This window comes from Garra rufa, chromosome 1 (assembly GCF_049309525.1).
Source record: "Garra rufa chromosome 1, GarRuf1.0, whole genome shotgun sequence".
Classification (NCBI taxonomy): domain Eukaryota; kingdom Metazoa; phylum Chordata; class Actinopteri; order Cypriniformes; family Cyprinidae; genus Garra; species Garra rufa.
In genome coordinates, this window is record NC_133361.1 from 53,329,611 (window position 1) to 53,354,279 (window position 24,669).

General features: G+C 35.1%; 1 protein-coding gene across 4 annotated transcripts; it reads left to right on the forward strand.

The window, feature by feature from the left end:
• Nucleotides 1-248: 248 nt before the first annotated feature.
• Nucleotides 249-22,529, forward strand: tom1 (target of myb1 membrane trafficking protein). 4 transcript variants are annotated; one of them, XM_073833555.1, is made up of 16 exons: nucleotides 249-376; nucleotides 2,356-2,440; nucleotides 7,635-7,713; nucleotides 7,812-7,961; nucleotides 8,098-8,232; nucleotides 8,449-8,553; nucleotides 11,005-11,121; nucleotides 11,228-11,361; nucleotides 14,703-14,742; nucleotides 14,835-14,958; nucleotides 16,522-16,573; nucleotides 17,470-17,533; nucleotides 17,729-17,797; nucleotides 18,582-18,641; nucleotides 20,140-20,170; nucleotides 21,798-22,529. In XM_073833555.1, the coding sequence occupies exons 1-16, from the start codon at nucleotides 325-327 to the stop codon at nucleotides 21,890-21,892; spliced, it is 1,392 nt and encodes a 463-aa protein (XP_073689656.1). In that variant the 5' UTR covers nucleotides 249-324; the 3' UTR covers nucleotides 21,893-22,529. The 4 variants fall into 4 exon arrangements, with proteins under 4 accessions (XP_073689656.1, XP_073689657.1, XP_073689658.1 ...); XM_073833556.1 differs by having other exon boundaries at nucleotides 14,838-14,958; XM_073833557.1 differs by lacking the exon at nucleotides 17,729-17,797.
• Nucleotides 22,530-24,669: the final 2,140 nt, after the last annotated feature.

Here is a 24,669-nt window from a genome sequence, read left to right on the forward strand (position 1 = left end):
TCTTGATTCATTTTTTGCTCTTTTTACTTACTGACATTAAATTGAGTTCAATTCAACTTGCCACTTGTTGAATTGAACATGCAAAGCTAATCACTGCTGGTGTAGACAAAACTGTAGCATATGTTGTTTTAAACCTCTATCGTTGCATAATGCATTCTGTTTTACATACTACTGAAAATAGTACGCACCATATAGTGTATACTTAGAAAAATCCCCGCCAATGCTACTGTCACTTTAAGAGATGATGTAATCGGTTAAGTTTGTTTTAGCTCTCCAGCTGATCAACCCGAAGCTGAAACACTGAGCAGCAGAGACGCTCGGACCATGGAGTTTTTCATAGGAAACCCTTTTTCTACACCCGTGGGTCAACTTATAGGTGAGTAACACGCTGGATGAGATCTCAAATCACACGCAATGCGTTTAACCGAGCATCATAGGCAAGGATAAGCCAGTGTAACGTTGGTTAAACTTGATGTGTCCAATGCGGCTGCTTGATATTCACATAAAATTCAACTGTATTATTTATATTCGTGGCTAGTTTACTAAGGAGGCACACATGAACACGTATACATTGTTTAATTAAGGATGACAGCAAAGGATACGATTAAATTAAGATTGACACCTCACTCGTGCAATCCGATGTCGAAGGCGGGCTCAACGCCCCTCCGCTGTGTTCGCGATTGGCGGAGCTGTCTGTCAATCAAATGCTGTCCGCAAATAGTAACGAAGAAGCGGGACGAACTCGAAGAGGGTTTGTGATGGAAGTTGCACGTCTCCGTGTAGCCTAATAACGTTTTGACCCATTTTTTCGTCGCTCTTGTTTAGAAAAGAGCTATTTACATCTGAGTATTAAAACGGTTATGTAAGCCATTCCAGTATTTACGCTTGGTTGCACAGGAAATACAATATTAGGGCTACTTTTCATTCATTTCTAGGGCTGCTCTGCTTCTCTTGATAGTGTCATTGCAGCTAGTCTCTCGTCTAAATAGGCTGCACAGAGCAATTAGTTGGGGAGGAACTGTTTGTTCCTGTCAAGCACGATAATTATGCATTAGCAGCAAAATTATCTTTGCAATGCTCTGCTCATCCCAGATTTCTCCTTCAGATGAATACATTTGTCAGATTGCCCAAATACACTTACCAGAGAGGTTCACCCAAAAAATAAAAATTCTGTCATAATTGAACCTCCCTCAGTGTTATTCAAAACTTTCATGCATTTGTTTTTTCTGTGCAACAAACGAGTTTTGATTCATTTTTAAGAATCCATATGGAACACGATATGTGACCCTGGACCACAAAACCAGTCGTAAGGGTATTTTTTTTTAGAAATTGAGCTGAATAAATAAGCTGTCCATTGATGTATGGTTTGTTAAGATAACTGTTTTAAAATCTGGAATCTAAGGGTGCAAAAACATCTAAATATTGAGAAAATCGCCTTTAGAGTTGTCCAAATGAAGTTCTTAGCGATGCATATTATAATTCAAAAATTGAGTTTTTACATATTTATAGTATTTACAAAATATCTTAATTTGAACATGATCTTTATTTAAAATCCTAATCATTTTTGGCATTTTGGCAAATTTGATTGGTTTTTCACCCATACAATGTCTTTTTGGCTATTGCTACAAATATACCTGTGCTACTTAAGACTGGCTTTGTGGTCCAGGGTCACATAAATATACCATAATGTATACATGTGTAGAATTACCAACAGCAGTGTGGGTAAACAATGACAGAATTTCTATTTTGGTGTGAGCTATCCCTTTAAAGATGGTTTTCCCCTTATGCAATGACACAAACAAAGCTTTTGATGGAACTCGCCCTTTTACAGTGTTGAAAAGCCTGTTTTCCCTGCCTAGATGCTGAACGTTTAGCACTGTAAACAATACGACAAGTCATGCTAAACTCAGTAAGCTAGTTTAAATTTTCAGCTCAGCTGAGTGTAAATACAAGAACTATTTTTAAAGTTAGTCTGGGCTCTTCATGCCAATAAGGAGCCGAAGTTCAGTGTTTGTAACTGTAACCACCAGTGTTGTTATGAATGAATCATAAACCACCCTGGTGATGACTAAGATAGCAATAATGTCATGATGTAATAGCAAGCCAGTCGACTGACGGTTTAGTGATGATTGTTGTGAGTGTGAGCGTGTAATGAGTTGTTTGAAAGCAAGAGTAAGTTCCTGCTTGATTCTATTAACAGGGAACAATATTAGTTAGCTTCATCTACATAATCACTTTAGGTACTTCTGTGTTTCTGCATTTTGTTCAGTTGTGCTTAACAAAAGGGAACAATTAGTATGTGATTAAAAGAACCCTTTAGTTTAGATTGAGGACTGTTTTTTGTCTCTTTCTCAGAACATGCCACCAGTTCTTCTCTCCCAGCTGAAGACTGGGGCATCAACATGGAGATCTGTGACATTGTCAATGAAACAGATGAAGGGTGTGTATGTTGTTAGATACAACAGATTTCTGTTTATATGGCCATGACCGTTAATTATTTTTTAATTCTTTCCTAAATGTATTTGGGCTCCTAAACTACACTTAAAATGGCTGAATGTCATTGTGTTAGATTCTCGAACTGACATTTGACCTAATATGCACTGATTTGACCTAATATATTATCTTAAAATCCCTCAAGCCTCAGGCCATCTAAGATGTAGATGAGTTTGTTTCTTCATCAGAAGAGATTTGGAGAGATCTAGAATTATAGTCCAAACAGCTAATAAAACAATCACAATAATCCACAAGTAATCCACATGACTCCAGTGAAGTGAAAAGCTGCATATACATAAAAAATGCACAGATCAAGCATTGTTTACAAGCAAAAAGAGTTCTAAACAGTTTTCAACAAATATGCCAGTGAATTTAGATGTGAGAGGACAACAGGGGATGGACTTTTTCACTACAGTAAAAGTTATTATGGATTACGGAGTCATATTTTGGCCAGAAGCAATGGTTTTAAATTAAAATTAAAGCTGCAAGCAGCGATGAACGGGCCCTCGCCGTCTACGCAGTCGCCATCCCGATAGCATCAGGAAAATGGTGCCCAGTTGTCACATGCATTCACAGTAACCCTCTGGACTAACCCTAACTGTCTCTCCTCCTCTCTGACTCTCTCTCTTACCACCCATCCCCCCTCCTTACACTCAGCCACTTACCACACACACACACACACACACAGAGTGCAAAGCAGAGAACAGCGTGAGATCAGATATGTTTTTTAATTTTCTTTCATTCGTGGAGTTTTGTATAATTATGAAATGAACTGTGTTTGATCAGAATAAATAGTTCTTTGTATGAAAAAAGTTTCAAAGAGTTTGGATGCTGCACTTTAAAGATATAATAAATCACTGAAAATTAAAAATGGAAAATGAAATTCTAAGCACGCTATCTGCCTCAAAAACACAGGAAACAAATATTTTAATGTATGTTTTTTAAATTTGCCATGGCAACAGTATTTGATGCATCAGGGACACCTTTACAGACTCTCATCGGCCGTGTTTTTACATTATTCTGATTAAGTTTGAAGAAAATCGAGTACAAATATATTGCTCATTGTCAGCGTTTGGATGCTGCACTTTAAAGATATAAAAAAAAAATACGCTTATCTTTTTTACTATATCTTTAAAAAATCACCACGTCAACACCATTCAAGATATCCCAAATCCGCTCGCAATTTAGCATCTTCAGAATCTTCTCTTCATGTTAAAAAAGTTTGGTGTGAACAGCTTGTTGTTCTTAAGAGGAGTATGAATTTGTTTACAGCCTGATTTTTCCAAAAATCCACATTCAAATCAAAATAGCCGGCTTCCTGTTGGTCTTAGCTAATGAGTTTAATTTAGAAAGTTGTCCAGATTGATGAGAACAATATATGTACAGAGTTTGGTGACTGTAGGAAATACTTACCCCCCAACTTTTGTCAAAAGATGGCACTATAGAGTGCCTGCTCCACACCCATTTATGGCCTTTTGCCAGTGTCTAACTATCATTAATATTGATGTGTGTGTTGAGTAGGGATGCACCGATCCGTATCGGCCGATCACTTGCGCGTTTTGTCAGTAAAGCCGGTTCTGTAATCGGCGGTAAATGCCATCAGGTGCGTGATTTCACGTTGAGCCGTATATACTACACACAGCCGTTGTTCACTGACGAGCTGCGCACATTCACACTGATAATGAACATTGATTTGCGCAGCTCGTCGGTAAACAACGGCTGTGTGTAGTATATACGGCTCAACGTGAAATCACGCACCTGATGGCATTTACCGCTGATTACAGAACCGGCTTTACTGACAAAACGCGCAAGCATGATCGGCCGATTCGGATCGGTGCATCCCTAGTGTTGAGTTTCATGAAATTCTAAGCATGTTATCTGCCTCGAAAATACAGGACCTAATTTTAAAGTTTGACACGTTGCCATGGCAACAGCATTTGATTTGTCATTGACCCCTTTACATATTCTCATCGGCCATGATTTGACATTATTTTGATGAAGTTTGAAGAAAATCGAGTAAAATTAAGAGGCTGATTTCAAAATGACACACTTCCTGCTGCCAGTTGGTGGTGCTATAACTTTGACACATTATAGTCACGTTTATGTAATCGGCATCATACAATGAACAAACTGGTGAAGTTTCATCAGAATCAGGCAATGTGTGCAACAGTTATTCCAGAGCATGCGCTTTTTACGTTGACCTAAATATCTCACTTCCTGTTGGGTGGAGCCTATGACGTAGAGTACAAAAGTTGTTTGGCTCAGTGAGATCTATATGTGTACCGAGTTTCATATCAATACATGCAAGTATGTGTGCGCAGTACATCAAGTTTTCTGACTGTGTTCCAGGGGGCGCTGTAGAGGCCCTGAACCACGCCCGGGTCCCAGCCTCTGTGGCGTCCTGATGGCCGCAGATTCCAATGTCTGTGCAAATTTTCAAGAGTTTTTGAGTATGTTAAGGCCCCCAAAAGTGCCCGGAGGGTTGAAAAAAATAAAAAAATAACAATCCTTAGAAGAACATTAGGGCCATTCTGGGCTCGGGCCCTAACAAGATCATGATAGATTTATTTCTTACAAAAATGAAAATTTTTGTGACTTTCTTCTTTCAGACGAATACAATTGGAGTTACATAAAAAATGTCCTGGCTCCTCCAAGCTTTATAATGGCAGTGAATGGCTGTTGAGATTTTCAAGTACAAAAAAGTGCATCCATCTATCATAAAAGTACTCCACATGGCTCCAGGGATTAATAAATGCCTTTTGAAGTGAATCGATGCGTTTTTGAAAGAAAAGTATCAAATTTTAAATCTTTAAAACAAAACGGCGGATTTAGAAGCACAAAATGAGGATTTGTAAAGAAAAATGTTGGATGATTTCAATATAAGCCAAGAGAAAACAGTTTTTTCTTTGCTGTAAAAATATTTTTGGATCTCGCGAGACTAGCATATTCGCACTGGAGTTTATGCTAGACCTATGTTGTGCTTCACCTTTTCTTACAAAAATGCATCAGTTCACTTCAGAAGGACTTTATTATCCCCCTGGTGCTGTGTGGACTACTTTTTATGATTGATGGATGCACTTTATTGGGCTTCAAAATCTCAACAGCCATTCACTGCCATTATGAATCTGGGAAGAGCCAGGACATTTTTAAATATAACTCCTATTGTAATCGTCTGCAAGAAGAAAGTCATATACACATGGCTTGAGGGTTTAGTAAATGACTGGGTAATTTTCCTTTTTGGGTGAACTATCCTTTTAGTTGATGGAGTGGAGTCATGCCGATTACTTGGATGTTTTATCTGTTCTTAAAACAAACTCATCTACACCTTGACCTGAAGATGTGTACATTTTAAGGAAATTCCTACTGAGTAAATAAATTCCTAATTCAACAAGATGTGTATGTTCATGGTATGTTCACATGATATGCAGGTAAACAAATAAAATCAATTTCTAACAGTTTTTTTTTAATTATCTTCATTTTACATTTTTATGATTTAATTATTTAGTTTGGGAAACCCTGTGTTAGATGAAATGAACTACATAACAAATAATAACTAATGTTTCACAACCACAAAATGTCACAATACAATTTGCTTTTATTTATGTCTTCACCCCCTTGTCATCCAAGATGTTCATGTCTTTCTTTCTTCAGTTGTAAAGAAATTATGTTTTTTGAGCAAAACATTTCAGGATTTCTCTCCAAATAGTGGACTTCTATGGTGCCCCGAGTTTGAACTTCCAAAATCCAGCTTTAAATGCAGCTTCAAAGGGTTCTAAATGATCCCAGCCGTGGAAGATCGGTCTTATCTAGTGAAACAATCGGTTATTTTCTAAAAATATACTATATAGTTTATATACCTTATTGTTTTTTTAACCTCAAATGCTTGTCTTCCTGTTCAAAACAATTAGGGTATGTTGAAAAACTCCCATCTCAAAACTACATCGCTGTTTTACCTTTTTATTTTTGGAAAGGGGCGTTTGATCTTCTTTGCCTGTTCACTTTGTAAACACTGGGTCGGTACTTCTGCAGCAGTGTTGGATGATTTTGAAGTTGGAGGAGAAAATAAGTTGGGAGTTTTTTGACATGCCCTAACTGTTTTGAACCGGAATACACAGCACATGCATGTAGAGATAGACAAGTTGAGCACTTGAGGTTAAAAAGTATGTAAATAGTCTCTTTTTTTTTAAAAATAACCATTCGTTTCGCTAGATAAGACCCTTGTTCCTCGGCTGGGATCGTTTAGAGCCCTTTGAAGCTGCATTTAAACTGCATTCACTGCAAAAAAAAATTTTTTTTTTGTCTTGTTTACAGCCAAAATATCTAGAAATTCTTAAATCAAGAAGGATTTTCTAGACAAGTAACAATTCTTGTCTTGTTTTCATAAAAAAGAAGTTAAAACTAAGTTATTATATTTTAATTTTTTTTTTAATATATTTTTTTTTTAATTTAGTTTTTGCTTGAAATTAGCAAAATAATCTGCCAATGGGGTAAGCAAAATAATCTAGTTTTCTGATAGAAATAAGATTATTTACCTTACCTCATTGGCAGATTACATTGCTTGTTTTAAGCGAACACTTTTTGTCTGAAAGCAAGACAATATTTGACTTGTCTAGAAAATCCTTCTTGATTTAAGATTTTTAGATATTTTGGCTAGAAACAAGACAACTTTTCTGCAGTAAATGCAGTTTAAATGTAGCTTCAAAGGGCTCCAAACAATCCCAGCTCAGGAAGAAGGGTTTTATCTAGCGAAAAGAACGGTTATTTTCTAAAAAAAAAAAAAAAAAAAAAAAAAAAAAGACTATTTACATACTTTTTAACCTCAAATGCTCGTCTTGTCTAGCTCTGCATGCATGTACTGTGTATTCCGGTTCAAGACACTTAGGGTATGTCAAAAAACTCCCATCTTATTTTCTCCTCCAACTTCAAAATCATCCAACATTGCTGCAGAAGTACCAGTGTCTCCTCAAAAAAACAGTTTCTTCACAACTAAAGAAAGACATGAACATGAACATAAATTATCTGTAAATGTTTGTTCTGGAAGTAAACTTCTCCTTTAATGTAACTATATGGTGCTTTGAGGTTCTAGATAGTATTCCATACATTGTATGACATAATTGTTTGTGATGCTGCTCTGTTTGCAGCCCTAAAGATGCAGTCAGAGCAATAAAGAAGAGGATACTGGGAAATAAGAATTTCAAAGAGGTTATGCTGACCTTGAGTGTAAGTGTCAAACATTTTGCCATTACCATCAACTCAATGTCTTGTTTCACATAATATCTCACATTATCTTTGCAATCGTTCTCCTGGTTTTGCTGCAGGTGTTGGAGGCCTGTGTGAAGAACTGCGGGCACAGATTTCACATCTTCGTGTCCACCAGAGACTTTGTGGAGAATGTTTTGGTCCAGACCATCCTGCCTAAAAACAACGCCCCTGTGGTTCTTCAGGACAGAGTCTTAAGCATGATACAGGTCAAGATAAACCCTATATAAACTCTCACAGTAAACATCTTCATGTGGTTCCTATTTTTTGCTGTCAAGTGTGAAGTATTCAAACAGAGCTCTGAGTGTGTCTGGCATCAGATTGTATCTTTCTCTCTCTCTCTAGGCGTGGTCCGATGCCTTTCGCAGCTCTCCAGATTTGACGGGTGTTGTGACTGTCTATGAGGATCTCAGGAGAAGAGGCGTGGAGTTTCCCATGACTGAACTGAATGGCTGTTCCCCTATTCACACTCCCAACAGGGTATAAACTCAAATACATGACAACACATTGTTTATAAACAGATATAAATCCAAATAAAGATATACTGGGATTCCTATGTGTTTATGAAAAGCTGCAGATCTCAAAATCAAACAATATATCCTCTATATAGACTGCTAGCATCCAATATGTGCTATGCGTTTCATTTCAGATTTAGATTTATCCATTTATTTATTTATTAATGCTTGACTCCAACAGACCATTGACTCCACGTCTCCGGTAATGGCTCACACAGAAAGTCACTCCGTCACATCCTCACAGCCACAGAATCCAGAGACGCCTGTCACGCTGTCATCTCAACAGGTAGCACACACACACACACACACATATGCAGCAATACTGACTCAGGCGGGAATGTGAGTAGGACTGGAATATTTTAGGAATTAACAAAATGTTTTGGATAGACTAAATTGACTTGGCCAACTACAGCATTAACTATTCAACAGGACTCAATTTTGCTTTAAATTAAATATCAAAATATTTAATATTAATATTGTTAATTTTTATTTTTATTATTTTATTAATTATATATAATTGTCACATTATTTTATATATGTGTATATATATATGTGTGTGTGTGTGTGTGTGTGTGTGTGTGCAGTAGCCCATTAGTACTATTTAGAACATATGTTTTTTAATATTTAGATTAATATTTGTCTTTAAATAATAATTTGGTATTACATGATATGATTATCATGGCAAAAGTAACCTCAATAGACTGATAATTGTATACACCCTGGGGAATATACACTAACAGTCAAAGATTGTTAATGTTTAATGTAAAATTTTTAAATATTTTTACTATTTAAAATAACTGTTTTCTATTTTTCTATTTGATGCAATGCTGAATTTACAGCATCATTACTGCAGTCTTCAGTGTCACATCCTTTTATAAATCATCCTTTTATAAATCATTCTAATACGCTGATTTGCTGTTCTAGAAAATTTGTATTATTATTAATATTTAAAAGTTGAGTCCCTTTTTTTTTTTTTTTTTTTTTTTTTTTTTTTGATGAATAGAAAGATCCAAAGATTAGCATTTATCTTAAATGAGCAGCTTCTGTAACATTATACACTCTACCGTTACAAAGCTTAGAGATAGTATAAAGAAGAAATGATTGAAGTTAATACTATTATTTAGCAAGGATGCTTTAAATTGATCAAAAGTGTTAATTAAAAAAATGTATAATGTTACAGAAGATTTTTATTGCAGATAAATGCTGTTCTTCTGAACTTTCTATTTGTCAAAGCAACCGGAAAAAAACTATTCTTGGCTGTTTTCAACATAATAATAATAAATGTTTTTTGAGCAGCAAATCAGAATATTGGAATGATTTCTGAAGGTTCGTGTGACTGAAGAAATGATGCTGAAAAATCAGCTTCGAAATCACAGGAATAAATTACATTTTATTAAATATATTCAAATAGAAAACAGTTATTTTAAATAGCAAAAATATTACTAAATTTTACAGTTTTTTCTGTACTTTAATAAATGCAGACTTCTTTAAAAAACATCTTTCTCAAAAACTTTTGACTGGCTGTGTATAATAATAAATTATTAAAATTAAATTAATTATATTTATTTGTAATACACATTATATCTACACTGCAGTTCAAAAGTTTGGGATCAGTAAGATTTATTTATTTATTTTTAAAAAGATGTCTCTTATGCTTATCAAGGCTGCATTACTTGATCAAAAATACTGAAAAAAAAAACTGTAATATTGTGAAATGTTATTGCAGTTTTAATTTTAATATATTTTAAAATATAAATTATAATAAATTATTTATCAGCCTTTACTCCAGTCTTCAGTGTCACATGATTTTTCAGAAATCATTATAACATGCTGATTTATTACTTTTATTATCAATGTTGGAAACAGCTGTGCTGCTTAATAATAAAAAAAAGTAAAAAAAAAAAAAAAAAAACAGCATTTATTCAATATATAAATCTTTTCTAACAATACAAGTTTTTGCTATCACTTTATCAATTTAATACATCCTTGCTGAATAAAAATATTAATTTCTTTAAAAAATAAAGAGAGAACAAAATCCAAAAACTTTTAAATAGTAGTTTATGTTGTTACAAAAGATTTCTATTTTAGATAAATGCTGTTCTTTTTAACTTTTTATTTGTTAACGAATCCTGGGGGGAAAAGTGTCACACGTTCCAACAAAATGTTAAACAGCACAACCGTTTTCAACATTGATAATGATGTCTGAAAGGATCATGTGACGCTGAAGACTGTAGTAACGATCCTGAAAACCCAGCGTCACGTCACAGGAATAAATTGCATTTTAAAATATATTCACATAGAAAACATTTGCATTTGAAATATTTTACAACATTACTGTTTTTTCTAGATTTTCTGGATAAATATTTATTTGAATAAATATTAAAATATAAATTACAAATTTTGCTAATTACAAAATTAAACCCCAACAGGGTGACACTTATATAAATATTAGAAAACATTTTAGTACCAAGGTTTAATGTGTTACTATGGAGTAACAGATAAATATTTTTTCAAGTTAATGTTAATTTTTAAAAATACTATTAATATTTAATATACTTATATTACTTATAATTAATAAATATGTACTCAATATACATATTGTTTGTTTATAGTACATGTTATACAACTTATTATATGTAGAAATTAACATTAACCAAGGTAACTGCGTGCTGTACAGTGATTGATTTTATTACTGTATTATTGGATTCAGCTGGTTTCAAGTGTGTTTGTGTTTCAGATGAAGACATTGAAGACAGAACTGGAGGTGGTGCGTAATAATATATCAGTGATGTCTGACATGATGGGTCAGATGGAGCCTGCAAGTCTTGAGCCGTCGGACACAGAGCTGCTGCAGGTGGGAATCAAATCACACACCCTCAGTTTCCTTCATGTACACACTGATTTTTGGTCTAAATATGTGAAGGATTGTTGCTGTTTCTCTTCTCTCTGCCGGTCAGTAGCAGCTCCACTTCATGACCAAAGATATGCAGGGCCGGATGGTGGAGCTCATACCCAGACTGAGCGACGAGAAGCTTATAGAGCAGTTACTCAGTGCCAATGACGACGTCAACACCACGTTTGCACAGTATCACAGGTTAGACGCAAGTCGTCTTAATGACATGACGTTTGTGAACATCTATGGATGTTCATTTATGTTAGGTGTAAATGTGTCTTTAAATATTGTAAATAAGTATCTGGCTCATGATGGTTGATTTAAAAAAGACCTTCGTCTTTCTTTGTAATATTAAAAAATAGATAAAATACATATCAAAGTTGTTAAGGCAAGAAGTTCCATCACAAATGTGTTTGACATGCTTGTCTCACAGAATCTCACATGCTATAAAAACAAATGACAAACAGTATAGTAGCATAGGCTGACTAGATGTACCTGTTTTCCAGGGACAGTCCTGGTTTTTAGTTTCCTGTCCATTACCTAATCCATTCCTGGAAGAGTCCCTGTTTTACAGCATATTCAAAACACTCACAATATAATACACTCCAAAAAAAAAAAGCCAGGCTAAAATAGCCTGCAGGTTACCAAAGCTAAATTACACTGATTGCTTGGTTGCTCTGCTACTGAAAGGATCAGTTCTCTTCCAGAAGATTTCCTGATAATTTACCCTTATCCAAGATGTCCATGTCTGCTTTCTTCAGTCAAATAGAAATTAAGGTTTCTGAGGAAAACTTTCCAGGATTTTTTTCTCGATATAGTGGGCATAAATGGGGATCAACGAGTTGAAAATCCAATTTACGGTTTCAGTGCAGGTTCAAAGGGCTCTACACGATCCCAGCTGAGGAATAAGAGTCTTATCAAGCTAAACGAATTTCTTTAAAACAATAATAACACAAATATAAACTTTTTAACCACAAATGCTTTTCTTGCACTAGCTCTGCAATGCATTTCAGATATGACACTTATTCCTCAATTGGGATTGTGTCCTTCGAAGCAGCATTGAAACTGCAGTTGATACCCATTAAAGTTCACTATATGGAGAAAAGTCCTTGAATTAAGCTAAAGAGAGAAAGACATGATAATCTTTGATGACACTGGGGTGAGTAAATTATCAGGAAATTTTTATTTTGGAAGTGAACTAATCCTAAGCGATTATCAAGAGACTTTATTACCAGTGTGTAGCCGCATAACTATTTGTGTTAAATTGAAGTAATACTGTTTGTATGTACTACATAACAGAATTGTTTTGCACACAATTTGTAATAAATGTTCCCGAGAGTTGACAAACACGCATCTTATTTATACCGAGTAGCTGGAAATGAATAGATAAAAGATAATAATTGATTAAACAACTACACTCGAAACAATTACATATGCATAAAACAAATATTTTGTGCTAAAATAAGCCCAACATTTTTAGGGGTAGTAAAGCTCTATTTTAAAAAGCACAAACATAAAATTTTAAATTTCCCACCATAAGTTTAATATGCTATTCCAAACCCATCTAAATACTGCCACCCAGTGGACCAAAAAAATCATTGCATTATGAAATACAAAAATTGATCCAAGTTGCTGTGGAAAACAATTTGTTAATTGAAATAAATCTGAAATTTGATGAAATGTAGGCTAAATATAAAAATAAAAGCTCATTGGATGTATGAGTAATATTATTCAAAGCATAAGACGATGAGGGTCACTGTAAATTGCAGAAGTCTAAAGTGCCAAATCATCCTTGATGATTCTAAATAATATTGGCAATTGTGGGAATTTATCATATATACTGTAGAAGAGAGCTCATCTATAATGACAGAATTCCTACCATTATCTAGACATGTCAGGGAATTTTTTTAAACTTGGGATTTCCAGACTTGGGAAGGTTATGGAAATACTGTAAATATATTCCTAAACATTCATGGGCATTTTTAAAAAATAAATATACATCTATTACAAATGTATTTAATCAGTTAAAAATGTGTCTTTGTGGGTGCTTAAAAATCCTTATGAAGTAGGCATGAACAAACAGAGAAAAATAAAAACTAATTCATTGATTGATGTGTAACTTTGACGTTGCAGCATTTAGACGTCATCGCTCACTTTAAGTTAATTTAAAGGAGAAGTTCACTTCCAGAATGAAAATTTCCTAACAGTTTACTCACCCCCATGTCATCCAAGGTTGCCATGTTTTTCTTAAAAGAAATTAAGGTTTTTGAGGAAAACTTTCCAGGATTTTTCTCCATATAGTGGACTTCAATAGGAGGGAGCCAACGAGATGAAAGTCCAAATTGCAGTTTCATTGCAGCTTTAAAAGGCTCTACTTGATCCCAGCCGAGGAATAAGGGTCTTATCTAGCAAACTCATCAGTCATTTTCTAAAAAAAATACAAATGTATATACTTCTTAACCACAAATGCTCATCTTCGGAGAGAATTTTCGCTCTACCCTAACTATTTGAACTGAAATACACAGATGAAGAACTAACCGTGCATTACCTTTTCAGTGTGATTACGAAAAGGCACAATATGTAAGACTTTTATTTTAAAATTGCCCAAAACCACTATAACACTGTTATATTTTACTGACTTGTATACCTACATTATCCTACATGTTTCAAAGTATGTTTAAATCGTAGAAATGAGCTATTTTATTTAGTGTAATGGACCATGTCTTTGCGTTGCTTGCCAATGACTTCATATACCTTAGATTTTCCAGTTTTATTTTGTAGAAAACTTGGAAATGCCAAAGACACTTTCATATTGTTATACATTTATTAAACTCACAGAGTAGAATTATAACAGAGCTTTAAACACACTCAAATGTATCTGATAAAACAGCACTGCTTTTTCCTACACATGCATGACTGGAAGAAGCGCCAGCGGTCAACTGTGGCATAATAAAAGCTCCACGGCTTTCAAGCCGTGTATCACACTTTTCTTTCATAAGCAATCACTCCATGGACGTGATTTCTGCTTGAGTCCTGTCGGATTGCATCAGCTGTGAGGAAAAGACAACAACTCCCATGATTCCACACTCAATTGCGGTGTCGTCAAACTACGCCTTTGTTTCTATGTTTGTTTTGAATGTGCGCCCTCTAGCGGCGAAAACGTACATATTGTGCCTTTAATGCGTGAAGCATTGCACAGCAAGTGCAAGACAAGCATTTGTGGTTTTTAAGAAAATGACTGATCGTTTCGCTAGATAAGACCCTTATTCCTCTTCTGGGATCATGTAGAGCCCTTTGAAGCTACATTGAAACTGCAATTTGGACCTTCAACTTCATTGATCACCATTGAAGTCCAATATATGGAGAAAAATCCGGGAATGTTTTCCTCAAAAAACTTAATTTTTTTTCGACTGAAGAAAGAAAGACATGAGCATTTTGGATGACATGGGGGTGAGTACATTATCAGGAAATTTTTATTCTGGAAGTGAAATTCCGCTTTAATACCATATCTAATCATTGTTACCTAACTTCTCTTTTTTTAGATTCGAAAGACATCTTAGCAGACAGGGCAGTGCACAATCTGTAAGAATTTATAAATATGATATTAAATGCACTATAATTACTACATATTGATTGTTCATTTGAGTCATTCATAATTTATTGTTGTATTTCAGAAGCCAGCTAGCACAAACCTCATTGACTTGGGCACTCCCAACCAATCAAAGGCAGCCAATGGTGCGCATAGCGCAGTCAGCCAATCAACAGTCAGCACACTATCCAGTCAGATGGCAGGACTGAGTAAGTTTCACCTTAGCTTATATTTCTAAATAATTTATATTCACATTTTATTCTAATACAGGTATGTGCCAAAAAAATAGAATATCGAGGGAAAGTCCATTTATTTCAATAATTTGTATGTTATATTAGTTCACTACACACAAAGTGAAATATTTCAAGCCTTTATTTGTTTCAATTTTGATGATTATGGATTAAAGACAAAAAAAAAAAATCCAGTATTCCATTTCATGTGACCAATAAAAAAAGGATCTTAAACACACATTGGCCTTCTGAAAAGTGTGTTAATGTACTGTATTATGTCCTCAGTACTTTGTTGGCCCCCTTTTGCACTAATTCCAGCATCAAGGCGGCGTGGCATGAAGGCAATCAGCCTTTGACACAGTTGAGGTGTTAGCCCAAGTTGCTTTGATATTGGCCTTCAACTCGTCTGCATTTCAGGGTCTCTGTTCCCTCATCTTCCTTTTGGGTTTAAGTCAGGCAAGTTTGCCGGCCAATCAAGGACAGTTATTCCATGGCTATTAAACCAGGTACTGGTAGTTTTGGCTTTGTGGGCAGGTGCCAAATCCTGCTGGAAAATAAAATCATCATCTCCAAAAAGCTTGTTGGCAGCAGGAAGCATGAAGTGCTCTAAAATTTCCTGGTAGACAGCTGCGTTGACTGTGGACTTGATAAAAGACAATGGACCCACACCAGCAGATGACATGGCTCCCCAAACCATCACTGACTGTGGAAACCTCACACTGGACTTTAAGCAGCTTGACTTTTGTGCCTCTCCGGTCTTCCTCCAGACTCTGGGACCTTGATTTCCAAATGAAATGCAAAATTTGCTTTCATCTGAAAACAGGACTTGGGACCACTGGGCAACAGATCAGTACTTTTTCTCCTTAGCCCAGCATAGACTCTTCTGACGTTGTTTTTGGTTCCAGAGTGGCTTGACGCTTGGGATTCTCCAGCTGTCATGCAGATGTCTGTACGGTTCTTGATTCACTGACACCAGCCTCAGTCCACTCTTTATGAAGCTCCCCCAGATTTCTGAACCGCCCTTGCTTGGCAATCCTCTCAAGGCATTTTTCCCTTCCTGTTAACACTCTGTAAATAACTTTGATACTGTGCTCTGTGAGCATCCAGCTTCTTTTGCAATTGCCTTTTGAGACTTTTCCTCCTTATGGAGGGTGTTGATGGTCTTCTGCACAACTGTCAAGTCAAGCAGGTCTTCCCCATGATTCTGAAGACTACTTAGCCAGACTGAGACTATTTAAAGGCTGAGGAAACTTTGCAGGCGTTTTGCGTTAATTAGCTGACTAGATTGGGACACAGGGAGCCTACAATGTTGAACTTTGTCATGATATTCTAATTTTGTGAAATACTGGATTTGTTTTTTTGTTTTTTATCCATAATCATTAAAATTGAAACAAATAAAGGCTTGAAATATTTCACTTTGTGTGTAGTAAACTAATATAACATACATAAATGGACTTTCCCTCGATATTCAGTTTTTTTGGCGCATACCTGTATTAACCTTCACAGTTATTAATGGATTATTTGTTGCATGATTTTCTACAGGCACAAAAGCTGATGACTTAAAACTAAACACAACCAGCTCATCACAAAAAAGGTACGAATTATATTAATACTTTACCTAAAAATGAGAATTTGCTGAAAACATACTCACCCTCTGATCACCCACGGTGTAGCTGAGTTTAATTCTTCATCTGAACAGATTTGGAGAAATGTAGCGTTACATCACTTGCTCACCAACGAATCCTCTGCAGTGAATGGGTGCCGTCAGAATGAGAGTCCATATCACAGTAATCCACAAGTAATCCACACCACTCCAGTCCATCAGTTAACATCTTGCAAAACCAAAAGCTGTATGTTTGTAAGAAACAAATCCATCTTTAGGGTTTTTTGTAACTTGAAACCGTCATATCCATAATCCATAATAACACATTCTTTAGTGAAAAAGTCCGTCTTCTGTTGTCCTCTCACATCAAAATCCAACATATTTAGAACAGTTTGGACTGTTTGTGCTTGTAAACACTGTATATTTCTCTGACAAGATCACTTATTCTCTGGAGAAAGCAATATTGTGGAAATAAGTCTAATTTTTTAAGTTAAGAACATCTTAATGATGGATTTGTTTACTACATACATGCAACTTTTCACAAGACATTAACTCGTGGAGAGGAGTGGTGCGGGTAATTTGTGAATTATCGTAACGTTTTTATCAGCTGTTTGGACTCTCATTCTGACGGCACCCATTCACTGAAAAGGATCCATTGCTGAATTACTCCAAATCTGTTCTGATGAAGAAACAAACTCGTCTACATCTTGGCTGGCCTGAGAGGTTTTTTTTTTTTTCAGCAAACGTTCATTTTAGGGTGACCTATGTCTTTAGTTTATGTATTTATTTAATAAAGAGTATGTTCATTTTCTTATTTTGCATGAATTGATGTACTAATGTGCAATACTAGATCTTTACAAGACATACTTTCTGTGATTTATTACCAGTCCAGTACACTCTGCAGGTCTTGAGGGACTTGCCGCCCCTCAAAGAGAGCGACAGGACACTGTGGTAAGTGTCTCTGAATTATTTAGACCTGCAGAAAGGAGATCACGCTTAAAATAAAGCATCTCTTTGTATTATGAGAGAGCAGCATTCATTCATGTATGCAACAGCAATCAAGATGTTTGAGTATGTTGTTTTCACCTGCCATTGGATGCCACGATACATGTCCATCAATTAAAACGATTGTCTGTCTATGTGAAGGACAACACCCTAGACTCCACCTCCCTCGGCAGCTCGCCTCAGTTTCATTGGATGCTTGAAAAGGGAATGGTGGGTCTGATTGGCTGATGAAACATTCAGCCTGCAGTGTGACGTGCTATTGGTCGAGCTTACAGACCTGCTGCTCTGGGAGCTTTTTTCTTTTAGCATGTCAAAGTGTTTTTATTTTTTTGTTTACATTTGGTGAATAAGTGTTCGCTGTCTTGCTTCTGAGTGACCCGCATGGTTGAGGAGCTTTGTTATATTTATTTGCTGAAGGTTCTGTGGGATTTTTGGTTTGGTGTTTGGCTCGTTCAGTTTTTCAGTCCTGGATCCTGACCGATTCATAGCTCCTCAGTGCCTTATTTTATGGTGTAGCCACATTTCAAAACAACTTACGCTACCAGTCAAAAGTATTTGAACAGTAAGATTTTTAAGGTTTTTTAAGTTTCTTCTGCTCACCAAACCTGCATTTATTTTTACGATTTAAAATATGTTTTCTATGTGAATATGTTTTAAAATGTAATTTATTTCTGTGATTTCAAAGCTGAATTTTCAGCATCATTACTCCAGTCTTCAGTGTCACATGATCCTTCAGAAATCATTCTAATATGCTGATTTGCTGCTCAAGAAACATTATTATTATTATTAATACTATATTAAAAATCTTCCTGTTCAAAAACATTTGACTGGTAGTGTATTTCCCATCCTCATGACTGAAATGTATTGATTCTTCTTTTACACTTTAAAGCACTGAGAAGCGTGAAGCTTGTTTGAGATGGATGTGGTTTGCAGTAGATATTTATGCTGGGTTATGCTAACATAAATGATCTAATGTTTTTTTGTCTGCTGTCAGATTCCTGTCAATCAGAGTGAAGTGATGGACGACATTGAACAATGGCTGGATGTAGATGACGTAAGTAACGCAATTTAGATCTTTAACTGGTGCTAAGCATAGCAATTCTGATCTATATAACCGTTCTGGCTCTAATTTTGATTGCATTGAACTACACTTCAGACGTTTGAAATTATTTATTAAACAAGGATGCAATAAATTGATATATTGAGAAGACATATTTCTGTTTTAATAAATGCTGTTCTTTTGAACTTTCTATTCATCATAGAATCCTGAATAAAAATGTGTCACAGTTTTCATAAAAATATGAAGCAGCACGGTAGAATACAGCTGAGGTCAAAAGTTTACATACAGCTTGCAGAATCTTATTATTTTGCCAAAATTTATTCAGTACTGACCTGAATAAGAGATTTCACATAAAAGACATTTACATATAGTCCACAAGTTGAATTTATAAAAATGACCCTGTTCAAAAGTTTACATACACTTGATTCTTAATACTGTGTTGTTACCTGAGTGATCCACAGCTGGGGTTTTTTTGTTTGTTTTTGTTTAGTGATAGTTGTTTATGAGTCCCTTGTTTATCCTGAACAGTTAAACTGCCTGCTGTTTTTCAGAAAAATCCTTCTGGTCCCACAAATTCTTTGGTTTCTCAGCATTTTCGTGTATTTGAACCCTTTCCAACAATGACTGTATGATTTTAAGATCCGTCTTTTCACACTGAGGACAACTGAGGGACTCATATGCAACTATTACAGAAGGTTTAAACACTCACTGATGCTTCAGAAGGAAACATGATGCATTAAGAGCCGGGGGTGAAAACTTTTGAACGAAATGAAGATGTATTTTTTTCTTATTTTCTATTTTCATCGTATTTTCATCGTGTTTCCTTCTGGAGCATCAGTGAGCATTTGAACCTTCTTTAATAGTTGCATATGAGTCCCTCAGTTGTCCTCAGTGTGAAGAGATGGATCTCAAAATCATAGTCACTGTTGGAGAGGGTTGATGATGATGAAAAGCAAAGAATTCGTGTGACCTGAAGGATTTTTTTAAAGAACCGCAGGCAGTTCAACTGTTCGGGAAAAACAAGGGATTCATGAACAACTATCACTAAAACAAAACAACAACAACAAAAAAAACAGCTGTAGATCATTCAGGTAACACCGTATTAAATATCAAGTGTATGTAAACTTTTGAACAGTATTTTTTATAAATTGGGCTATTATTTGCTCTTGTAAATGTCATTTTATGTGAAATATTAAATATGCATTTTGTATGATCCATCTTATTTTGTTCAAATAATCGACATCAGATTCTGTAAGGTCTTGACCTCAACTGTACAGTATATGACCGTGTATAACTGTCATATGAACCAGTCAGTAATTACTCACAAGTTGTAATATAAAATAGTGAATACTGAAACATGAGTAATGATTAGCAGTTCAGTAAATGAAGAACTGCTGCAAATGATTCAGTAATGAATCTCTTTACCATCAAGTTTAATGAAACTTGCACAATTGATCATTGTTTAATCTGTGTTTGTTATTTTGTGACACAGGAAGATGATTCGGAAGGAGTGACTAGTGAAGGTAATCCTTCTTAATATGCCTATTATGATAATGCTTGCAGCTACAAATAAGACTAGTACTTTTAACACCACATTTTTCAGAACACATTTTGCCAGATTTATGCTGAGGTAGATTGAAATCAAAAATGTGGAAAAAGCTTTTGTCTTTCTGGGCCATGTGCTAAAATGACATCACTGGCCAACGTTTATGCTTGTTTTTTTAGAGAAGCTAACTGCATTCTGTGCATTTCCTGTACGATCCGGTCTTAAGAGTTGTAAGCGTATCAGTCTGTGTCATTTCTGATCAGCCGTATATGTCCTTATTTAGTCACGTCATCTACTCGTGATCTTCCCCATTTCCGCTGTGGTTCAACTTGTGGTTACATTCACTGTACCCTCTTAACTTTTTTTTTGTGATCATTGAAAAGCGACTTGCTCATCTTTTTCACAGGTACTTTCCAAAACCAAGGGTTCCTCATATTTCACCAAGGGCCAAATTCTTTAAATTCATAGACACTTCAAGAGTGGGCCACCAACTGTCATGATATTTATGTATTAGTAATATCACTATAATCAACATTTTATTTGTAAACAGATTCACAAAACTACACAACTTTGCCTGTTGGATATTAAAGGAGAAGTTCACTTCCAGAATAAAAACTTCCAGATAATTCACTCACCCCTATGTCATCCAAGATGTTCATGTCGTTCTTCAGTAGAAACGAAATTAAGGTTTTGAGGCAAACATTCCAGGATTTTTCTCCATATAGTGGACTTCAATGGGGATCAATGGGTTGAAGGTCCAAATTGTAGCTTCAGTGCAGCTTCAAAGGACTCTACACAATCCCAGCTGAGGAATGAGGGTCTTATCTAGCAAAACAATGGCCCATTTTCTTAAATTAAATAAAAATGCATAAACATTTTAACCGCAAATGCTCGTCTTGCACTAGCTCGACTTCTTTCAACTTCTAGATCGCATTATGCAATCAAGATGGAAAGGTGATGCATGGTTAGTTTTACATCTGTGTACTTTGGTTCAAAAAGGTAGGATAGGGCAAAAAACTCTCAAAAATCAAATTTCCTCCACCAACTTTAAAATCACCCGACATCGTTGTTTTACCTTTTTTTTGTAAAGGGCATTTGACTTTCTTTGCACGTTTGCTTTTTAACCACAAATGCTCGTCTTGCTCTCGCTCCACCCAATGTTTGCAAAGTATATACATTTTTATTGTTTTAGGAAAATGATCAATCGTTTCCTTAGATAAAACCCCTTTTTCCTCGTCTGGAGAGCCCTTTGAAGCTGCATTGAAACTGCAATTTGGACCTTCAACTGTTGATCCCCATTGAAGTCCATTATATGGAGAAAATACTGGAAGGTTAATTTCTTTTCAACTGAAGAAAGAAGGATAGAAGGGGGTGAGCAAATTATCAGGACTTTTTTTTTATTCTGGAAGTGAAGTACTATTTTTTTTTTTTATAAGGTAACTTTCACCAACTTAAACATTTGATTTCCAGAGGAACTCTGAACTAGACACGTGCAAAAAGAAAAAAATGCTCACACTCTGTTTCCTTTCTATATTGTTTAAAACAAACCACATTTCTTATAACAGTAGACTAATTTCAGTGTCTCATTTTTGTCTCACCCTCAGAATTTGACAAGTTCTTAGCGGAAAGAGCGAAAGCAGCGGAGCGTCTTCCTTCAGTAAAAGCATCACACCATGACCCTGGCCGTTCACAACTGTAGCTCTATTTCCTCTACAAAACCCTGTTTGTAATTTTCAGTTCATAACCATGTGCTCACCTTTCAGTTTATTTATAGTATTTGTGGTTGATTTCTAACCATGTAATGTCTTTAACAAACTTTATAAGCCTAAGCGTTATAGTAGGTGCAGGTTTTGGAGATGTTTTTTTTTCATATTATGCTAACTTTGTTTTTCCAGATGTGTCACCTTATGAGATATTTTTATAATTAGATGCTAAGTTCTTCAGTACAATCAAGTGTAGAGGTCATTTTCTTTCATCTTTAAATGGAGAATGGCTCCATGGTGACGCCTGAAGAACTTTATCGATCTTTATTAAAGATCGTGATTGTTGAGGTTAAATCCATTGTATGTATATACAGTAAATATATTATATTAGGCTGATTAGAGGGAAGGAAGTGGATTTTACAAAGGAAATGTTTGTGGGTTGACTTTTCTTTCTTACAAGTTGTAAGCTGCAAGTTTCCAGTTCCCACTTAAAAAAAAAAAAAGCCACAAAGGTTGCTTTAGACAATGAATGTGGTTTGTGTCTGCAGGCTGCTGTATGTGTAGTATGCGTGTAATATGTAAAACCTTTATGTTGAGGTTATGTATTAAATAAAATGCCGTTTGAAAATCTTATTTTTAGTAATGTATTTTTTACTTAGCCCTGCAGTATTTCACACAACAGATGTTTAAATATAGTCCACAAAGACCAAATACAGAAATGATCCTGTTCAAAAGTTTACATACCCTTACATCTTAAGTGTCATTACCTGACTGTTTCTAAGTTAAATGTATGACCTAAACTCTATGTACTATTACTTTTACGGTTAATTTCTAAGTATGAAGCATTGCAAAAAGTTATGATGTTCTTCTGTAACTTCTGCTTGTATACAGTAAATGGGCCATTCTACAGAATTGATGCAAACTGCTGTCCCACAACCAAAAATCATTAAAGTATTCAAATCTTAGATGTTTACTAGGATCCTTCTATTATCTAATCAAACCCACAATATTGAAAGTAAGTTTAATGTATAGAAAATTATAATTTATTTTCAATTGGGAGGTAGCTGTCCCGAACCCTAACCCCTAAATTTCAATTTATTAAAATTATATTGAAATCATTTTATATTAAAAAATATCTTTTTGATTTTTTTAAAGTGCAGTTGAAATATATATATATATATATGGGAGGAGTTGTTTCGTAACATTTGGATTTAGATGTGTACAACTGTTCAGAACTGTGCTAGCTAACCATGTGCTGATTAGCATCTTTGAGCTAGGCTCAAACGTATCTAATATTGCCACTACTGAACCATTTGGTAAAGTTTTAGTAGTGACATCTTTTTTTGATATTCTCTAAAACAGTCACTACCGAAATGGTCACGACTGAAACATGTCATCATTGTTTCAATAGTGACAAAAGAGAACACATAATCCTTTATTTGAAGCAAATCATTTTATCACAGTTATGCAAATTTTTTGTGTTTTAGTATGTGGGTTAAAATTCTGTTGATGTGGTCGCTAACAGAACATTACTGTTCATTAATGTGGAGTCACGACCGAAACACTTATTAAATTACATATTACTTTTGCCGGTAATGATAAATTTGGGAAGAGAGCAAATTTTTTAAAATACAATGAGAACTGCACAACTACTAGAAATGTGTATGTTGGATATTACACAATTTGCATAGATACAAAATTTGTGGAAAAAAGCCATTTTTTTCCCCAGGATGTTTCCAACTCTGACTTTGAACCTATTCTGAAAAATTTGTAAATATTATATATAGTATATACAATATTTAGCATAATAAAAAGCCTTGATGCTCATTTGCCTATGCACATCATGCCCTCTAGTGCACTATAAATAAACATCAAAACAGATTTGTAACATTTTCATCAACTTTTTTAGTTCATATTAGTTTATATTACACATTTGGGTTTGGGCTATGTGTCAACTGCAACATGTAATTATATATATATATATTTATATATATATATATATATATATATAAACTTCCTTGCTAAAGTATTCATACCCCTTCATTTTTTTCACATTTTGTTATGTTGCTGCCTTATGTTAAACTACTTTTAATTATTTTTTTCACACATAAATCTACACTCCCTACTCCATAATGGCAAAGCAAAAATAGGTTTTTAACATTTGTGAACATTTATTTAAAAAAAAAAAAACTGAAAAGATCCCGTTGCATAAGTATTCATACCCTTTTCTGGGACACTCAAAATTTAACTCAGGAGCATTCATATTGCTTCTAGATGTTACTACACTTCGAGTGGAGATAAACTGTGGCAATTCATTTGAATGAGTATGATTTAGAAAGGCACACACCTCTCAGAAAAGGTCTAACAGCTGAAAATGCATATCAGAGCAAAAACCAAGTCCTGAAGTCAAGATAACTGCCTGTAGAGCTCAGTGACAGACTTGTGTTAAGGCAATGATCTAGGGAAGAGTTCAGAAACACATCTGCTGCATTGAAGGTTCACAGAAGCATTATCCATAATGGAAGACGATTGGAACAACTAGGACTCTAGAAAATGTCTGCCAGCCCCCATCCAAGCTGACAGAGCTTGAGAGGTGAAAAGGTGAGGCAAAGAATGGCAGATAATTGCCAAATGCAGATGTGCAAAGCTTGTCACAAAAAGACTTGAGGCTGTAAAGGTCAACTATGTACTGAGTTAAGGGAATGAATACTTATGCAATGTACTTATTTCAGTGTTTTATTTTTAATAAATTTGTAAAATTAGCACATCTGGT